Source organism: Vicia villosa, linkage group LG4 (assembly GCF_029867415.1).
Source record: "Vicia villosa cultivar HV-30 ecotype Madison, WI linkage group LG4, Vvil1.0, whole genome shotgun sequence".
In the NCBI taxonomy this organism is placed as follows: Eukaryota; Viridiplantae; Streptophyta; class Magnoliopsida; order Fabales; family Fabaceae; genus Vicia; species Vicia villosa.
Genome location: NC_081183.1, coordinates 90,663,577 through 90,671,936, shown reverse-complemented (window position 1 = coordinate 90,671,936; position 8,360 = coordinate 90,663,577). Strand labels below are relative to the sequence as shown.

At 35.1% G+C, this 8,360-nt stretch overlaps 1 protein-coding gene across 1 annotated transcript; it reads right to left on the bottom strand.

Moving 5' to 3' along the window:
- Positions 1–6,642: 6,642 nt before the first annotated feature.
- On the bottom strand, positions 6,643–7,702 carry LOC131599328 (uncharacterized). The gene has a single exon (XM_058871729.1). It carries the CDS (start codon positions 7,649–7,651, stop codon positions 6,863–6,865), a length of 789 nt encoding a protein of 262 aa, XP_058727712.1. The 5' UTR covers positions 7,652–7,702; the 3' UTR covers positions 6,643–6,862.
- Positions 7,703–8,360: the final 658 nt, after the last annotated feature.

Here is an 8,360-nt window from a genome sequence, read left to right as displayed (position 1 = left end):
GATAAGCGCGCGTGCAGTTGAAGGGGCGCCGACCATAGGTAACTGTGCAAGTCACCTCATTTGTCTTTATTATCTCTCCTCATGTCACGTAACATTAAATGCTATTCATCATTTGTTTCACTTTAAATACTCTTCAAACGCTTCTCCTTCCCTCTTATATTTTCTCTATTTCACTCGGTCTTTGCTTGTCTTCTCTATCTCTCTGCATTCATATCAAACCCTAGCTGTTCATTATCTGCAAATCCATCATGAACTCTTCATCAAGCCCAGGAAACCATAAAAATGATGAAAACAAAAAGAGAAAAGTTGATGAAACTTCTTCTTCCAAACCCAAAAAGATAAAGATCACCTATGACCCTCTCAAGGTGAATTCATTCGAAGCTCAGTTGTCTGGAAACTATTCTAGACGTGTGTTTCAACCTCCTGGTGAAAGCCCTCCATCATCTCCATCTTCCTCCTCGTCTTTTTATCTTCAAGACTCAACTTCCTCTTCATCTAACCTTTCCTCTCCCTCAACCCATTCCAAAGAAGTCTCTTCATCTTCACCTGCTGAGAATGTTGTTTCTGATAGAGATTGTGGAAAATCTGCATCAGAATCAAGTCTCCCTAACCCCTCGCCTGGAAGCCCAAGAAGCAGTCAATGATGCGTTTTCACGCCCTCATGGCAAGGAAAACTGCAAATTATGACAGGGTTCAAGACATGCTGGCGCAGTTTTTTGTCTTGTTAGGGTCTTAGTTTTTGGTCTTAGTAGTTTTCTTTCCTTGTTGCATCTGCTTGTTAAACATAAGAACCTTTGTAAAATCTTTTGATTATCAATGAAAAGTTTCTTTGTTTTTTACATTCCAGTGATTTTACTTGTCGTTTTATACATCTGAATCTTTTGAATATTCTTTTTGATGTTATGACAAAAAGGGGGAGAAGATAAATGATAAATGATTTGATTAATCTATCAGTTGCTGGGTAAAGCTCCCACACATTCTCTAACAAGAACTGCAAGTTCTCTATGGTTTAAGTGTTTTGCAGGTATAAAGAAGTGAAGAGAATCTTCAAAGCAAACACAAGAAGCAAAACCATAAGAAGCATTATTCTATAAAAAGAATAAGCTTATGGAAACTGAAGCAAGCTGAGTGCTGTCAAGCTTCAGAATCAGAAGCACCGATAATAGAATTTGATCCAAAATTTGTCTATTTGCTGTGACAAAATTCTATTTGCTCTGATACATTTTATGTTCTGACTCGTTCATGCTGACTTTTGTCGTTTAGTTTTTTTTGTTCTGTAACATTTCAGGATGTAGAGATGCTCTGATGATGCTCTGGTACATTCAACAATGTTCTGATACAAATCTAGCATGAAGTGATGTTGGTAGAAATTCAAAGCTCTGAAGCTATCCGAGGGAAGCAGAAATCAGAAGCTGTGAATGTTCTAAAGATCCAGAAAACTCAAGTTCTGAAGCTGTCCTAAACGGAAGCAGAAATCAGAAGCTGTGAATGTTCTGAAGATCAAAGAAATTCAAGTTCTGAAGCTGTCCTAGATGGAAGCAGGAATCAGAAGTTGTGAATGTTCTGAAGATCAAAGAAATTCAAGTTCTGAAGCTGTCCAATGGAAGCAGAAGTCAGAAGCTATGAATTCTCTAAAGACAGAAGCTTATATGATTGTCTCTACCGAAATAATCAGGGAAGTCTTTTATTAAAGTTCTTCGAGTATTTATTTCAGGGGGAGATTATTTATCTCAGGGGGAGATTGTTAATCTCAGGGGGAGACATATTCACATGCTTATGCTATAGCTGTGTAATTTGTCTTTTGCCGTCTGCTCTTTCTGATCGCAAATTCATATCATTTATATATGTTTTTGTCATCATCAAAAAGGGGGAGATTGTTAGAACAAGATTTGTTCTGATCAATTATCTTAGTTTTGATGATAACAATAATATGAATTTTGCTTAAGATAATATGGTACTCTAATCCAATGCAATTTCCTTTTCAGGAAATATATAAAGAGTATGCATAATTCAGCGCTCAGAAGCTTTGACTCAGAAGGTTCAGCATGCAACATCAGAACATGGTCTGGCAAGACATCAGAAGATGGTCGAAGCAGAATCAGAACATGGGTCTATGGAAGCATCAGAAGAGCATGAGATCAGAAGCACTGAAGTTCTGATGGTATCACGCTCAGAAGCACTTCAAGGTCAGAAGATCAGAAGATGCTTTGCACCAAGCTGTTTGACTCTGATGATAATCAAACGTTGTATTTACAAACATCAGATCAGAAGAAAGTACAAGTGGCAGGCTACGCTGACTGACAAAAGGAACGTTAGAAGCTATTAAAGGCAACGTCAGTAGACACAGCGTGAACAAGGCTCGAGGTAGTTGACAAAAGCGTATAACATTAAATGCGATGCTGTACGGAACACGCAAAGCATTAAATACACTCAACGGTCATCTTCTCAAACGCCTATAAATATGAAGTTCTGATGAGAAGCAAGGTTAACGATTCTGGAACAAAACAACTCATATTAACTTGCTGAAACTCTGTTCAAATCAAAGCTCAGAATCTTCATTTTCATCAAAGCTCACTACATTGCTGTTGTAATATATTAGTGAGATTAAGCTTAAACGTTAAGAGAAATATCACAGTTTGTGATTATAGCTTTTAAGAAGCATTGTAATACTCTTAGAAAGATTACATTAAGTTGTAAGTAACTAGAGTGATCGTGTTGATCAGAATACTCTAGGAAGTCTTAGCTTGTGTCTAAGCAGTTGTAATTAGAGTGATCACGTGGTGGTCAGGATACTCTAAGAAAGTCTTAGATTGTGTCTAAGCAGTTGTTCCTGGAGTGATCAAGTTGTGATCAGGATACTCTAGAAGACTTAGTCGTGGACTAAGTGGAAAACCATTGTAATCCGTGCGATTAGTGGATTAAATCCTCAGTTGAGGTAAATCATCTATGCGGGGGTGGACTGGAGTAGTTTTGTTAACAACGAACCAGGATAAAAATAACTGTGCAATTTATTTTTATCTGTCAAGTTTTTTAAAGCTACACTTATTCAAACCCCCCTTTCTAAGTGTTTTTCTATCCTTCAAGGGATAGTAACCTGAGTTAGACTTGATGTGGGAGATGGGTAGGTTTGAATCGGCGTTGTACAAGTAGAAACCAGAGACTTCAAAGTAACTGTAAAATTAAACACACACGCACGATGCAGTTAAATACAAATATCATAAAAGTGAAGGAACTATATGCAATCTGTAGCACAAACTACTATGATTTTAGAAGTAGAAACCATAGACTTCAAAGTAACTATAAAGTACACTTCAAAGTAACTGTAAAATTAAACACACACGATGCAGTTAATTAAATACACCACTACTAACACAATATATTTTCATACTAACAAACTCTATTTATCAGAACCACTTTTAACTAACTCTAATAGCTCATTTATTTTTACTTATTCACATGACATAAGTGAACTAGCATTTGGGAATGGCATAATGAAATCACATGCATACATTTCCATACATAAAACAAGATATTAAAATGCAGAATTTGATTCACACCAAACACATGTAACTTTATTCATTTATGATTCACCATTACATGATCACTACTACATATCCATCCATGGCATTAGCATCCACACAATTTGCATAGTTTTATATCACAATTGAAAGCAAGATAAAACAAATTTGAATTGAAAAAACAAATGAATTCATTAACATTCATATTCAATATGTATGTACATGGCCATAAAGAATTACTAAGCATCTCACATGGTGCACACAATTTCCACCCTTGGAATCCCATTAAATCCGCTCAATCCTCACTCACATATGCCACAAACCCTAATATACAAACAAAGCAAAACAGGGCCGGGTTTGAAACCTCACACTCTCATCCTTGCTACCTCACTTTCATCTTCAACCTCACATTTCCAGAATTAGGGTTTCAAGAAACAACAAAATAGTGAAAGATGATAAAAGATTTACCTGCAAACGAATTCAGAGTTGTTGTTGCTGAGAGGAGATGTTGAGAACGAACGGCTGTGAACGAATCAGAAGAACGATGCCGGCTGTAAACGAAGCAGAAGAACGAACGGCGACGGCGGCGGCGGTTGGCAAGAAGAACGATGACGGCTGTGTGGAGGTTGGCGGCGACGGTACTGTCTTTGTGAAGAGAAACAGTGAAGAAACAATGAAGAATGAAATACAGAATGCGCGTTTGTTTTAATTTGTTTTAAAAAATTTAATTATAAAATGAGCTACTAGAGCGCTTTTCAAAAGCGCTTTCATAGGTATACCTATACAGGCGCTTTTTCTCTAAAAGCGCTTTCGTGCCATATACCTAATTTTCCCTATACCAGCGCTTTTGGAAAGCGCTCTCGTATCCACCCTTTACAGCGCTTTTTAGAAAGCGCTCTGGTACCCCCCCTTTACCAGCGCTTTCTATAAAGCGCTCTCGTAGCCCCCCCCCTTTACCAGCGCTTTCTAGAAAGCGCTCTCGTACCCCCCCCCCCCCTTGCCAGCGCTTTTTTCCCTTGTTTTTTATTTTTGTTTTTTGCGCAACCTATAGCAGCGCTTTTCCCAAAAGCGCTTTAGTAGCTTAATTTTGGCGTAGTGCTCATTGAAATGTACCACCGTCAAATCATTTTGGTACACTCCCATAAACATCTTTGATTTGGATTTAACACCTATGTTGTCTCCTCATTGAAATAATAGAGGTAGTCCTTCAAAGTCATAGAGTTCCCTTAACGAACATTGAACAAACTTGTTATTGATACATACTGATGTTTGCTTGCCGAGAACTGATTATTGGTTTTTGAGAAAATTTTGTGAATCTGATGATTGAGTGACGAGGAAGGTTTTTTTACCAATGAAGGACAACATTCATTATAGTACTCGAAAGGAGTTTTTATTTTAAAGGTTACACAATTCCAATGATAAATATTTAGATGTTGTTTATCGTCATGTGTTCCTTGAAGTTTAACTTTCCGTTGAATGTCTTCATTTGAGAAGGTTTGAAATTCTCTATAACATTGTCCTTTTATGTTAATTGGCAAAGTGGATGAGAGTCATCCAATTCCTTGTTAGAATTGTCCTCTATAACCTTTTATTGTTGGATTGCTTGGATCTTTGTTTTCATTTCGGTTATACAATTCTTCTATGGTGGAGTCAATTGCTTGAAGAGCCTCATTATCTTCGGATGAGTGATTGAGTCACCATTTTGATATAATGTAAAAAATACGGCTGATGAATTATCTTTACCCCATCACCATAGTGGCGTCATATGTTCTTGCTAAGTATAAGACGATTCTTGTTAACAATGTACTATGATCAAAGCCATATAACATACATAGGAGAGAGGAACTCCCACATTCATCCAAATTGTAGCCTTAATGATGGTCTTGGTCTCGGGAAACCACTATTTGATCCTTTCCAAGCTTTAGTCGTGCTATGGTGTTTTATATCCAAGTAAGACTTTGTTATAATCGTACGTGCCTTATAGTTGTTTTACCAATAATAACCTCACATGTCTTATTATGTGGGAGTGTTATTATTTGGTTATTGGAAATTTCTACTTAGTGATGGCCTAGAGGGATATGTGGTAGATATGATAAGCTAACGACATAAATATGAGAGTGTATTTGTTTTAAGGTTTAAAATTATATTTCCTGAAAGGATATTAATTCTTATTCTTAGGAATATTATTCTGACTTATGTGTTTGGCAAAAATTTAAATTTCTAAAGAATAATTGTAAAATTTATTTAATTTAAAATTATAATAAAATAAATATAAAAATAATGTGAGTGATAATCCAACATGAGAAATTACACTCTTATTATCAATATTCTTGAAAATATTTTTTAAAATCTTACAACAAACACCCCATAACATTTATAAGGGTGAGTTGCTCAAACCTATAGAAATCACAATGTGATAGTGTGATAGGTTGAAGCTAGAATTAACTACTTCCTCTGTCTCATAATAAGTGTCTCATTTGCATTTTTTTCTTGTCTCAAATTAATTGTCCATTTACAATTACAATGCATCAATGATTATTATTTTTCCACTATTATATCCCTATTTATTAACTTTCACGTTATTCAACTACTATTAATAGGGGTATTCTAATAAATGACATTAATTTTTGTACTAAAATCAACACATCCTCGCGCATTGCTCAAATAAGATATTTATTATGAGAAGGAGGGAGTACTTCCCAAAAACGAGTGAAGATCCTCTTCATTTCTCATAAGAAATGGAGAACTCAATTACTAAAGTTTTCATGATATAAAAGTTAAATTATACAAACACATGTCACACTTTTCACAAACATTAATGCATTATGCATCAAAATTTTAGTAATGAAGCTCTTCATTTCTTTAAAGAAATGGAGAGGATCTTAACACCCCAAAAACATAGTTTGAATAGACTCATAACTTTGTCAAACATAGACTAAAAGACCTTTGTGACCCTAAGACTATTGCACACCTTGGGAGCTAGAGCCGAATAAATGCTCTGGGAGCTGAAAAAATCTTAGAAATTATTGTGGTCAGTATAACAATTTTTTTAAAGCAACAAAAAAGAGTTTCACATTTTGGTCAATTTCATTTCAAATTTGACACTCATTTCCGTGTACAACAATTATGATAAAATTGTTGTAATCAACAACAAAATTGATCAAATCGCACTTACCCACATATATACATTCTCAAATAACAAATCTAAATAATCTCTCTCAAATCTTAATGAAGAGAAACTATTATTAATCCAACAGAAACAAACACGACATAACCTAACTAACTACACCTAATATTAAAAAAAAAATTTATTTCTACTTTATTTTTTTTCTTCTCATAAATTATCATTTTTCAGACACAAAATCCAACATACAGCTGGATCTGTACCATGATGATTCCTCTGTGATACCACCACCAACAAACGTTAAACCACCGTCCCATCTTTTCACCACGTTGCCATTCAACCCAATCAAATCTTGACACGTGTACCACCCATTCTCATTCTCTCCCTTTCTCAACCTCAACACCTCCTCCCACCGTTTCCACCACTCCCTCTCATCTTCCCGTTCCCACCCTTCCGCCACCGGCAACAGCCCGTAACAGCAATCACCACCACTCTCTCCGCCTCCGCATTGCATGTCTTCCTCGTAATACACCGTATACTTCCCCTTCCTCACACCATCAACATCCTCATCATCATTACAAACCTCGTTTAACATTTTCCTAGGTTTCTCAGTTTTCGATGCTGTTACATCTTCAAACGATAACAACGACGGTTCGACTCCCGTGTCGGATTTTTCCGAAACCGTGTCTTGAATTTTAGGGCAACCCGAAGAGCGAATCTTCCAGAAGCTGAGAGCGGCGGTGAGAAGAGCCAACCAGGTCCATAAATTGTTGAGAGCTGTGACCAAACCGAAGTTCAAGTAGTTGAAAGCCAAAGCCTCAACGTTGGAATCTAACAAGACATTCATTGTTTTTTTTTGTTTTGGTTTGAGGATTGTGTTTGAGAGGAAGAATGAATGAATTGAAGAATAAGGTAAAGGGATTGAGAATGGTGAAGATATAAGGAGTGGTTGTGGGATCTTGATAAGATGCCTAGAATCGATAACAAAAGATGCGTATTTTCTAGGCATATTATTTTTGTAGATACATTATATACTACTCTCCTTAATCTTCTCTCACCATCACCACAATAAATAAATAATACTCTAGTCTCAATTCACCTATTTATAAAATAAATAAATAAATAAATTCTACAACCACCTCTTTCTATTTTTTATAATAAATATTAATGCAACAATAAATAAAAGTAGTAATATTGATTTTTTTACTTATATAGTTTTTTTAATATATCTAAATTGATCAATTTTACTTATTTTGAGATAAATATAATAATTAATTAATAATATAAATTTTGATTAGTCAACAAAAAGTATTATTTTTAAGAGATTTGTTATATTGACATCACATTTCTAGCACTGTATCGCTTATACCCTGTGGCACAAATTTCAATGTCCATAAATATAATTAAAAATAAAGGAAAAAGTAGATTATATAGTATAAAAGTATTGTGTACATATAAAACGAGAATATTTCATCACATTTTTTGAATTTCTTATGCATTTTTCACGAAATTTCAATTACCCTTTTTCGTATATGTATTTTAGAAAATATATTTTTCAAAAAATTTGATTTTTCCTGTATGTCTAATTACGGAAGTATTCTAAATTAGTGTATGTTGGAAAAAAATACACATAAATTCAATTAGAGATTGTTCGGTAGGTACATCTACGAAATGACATAGCCCTAGAATATTTCGTAGATGTACTTACGGAAGCACCT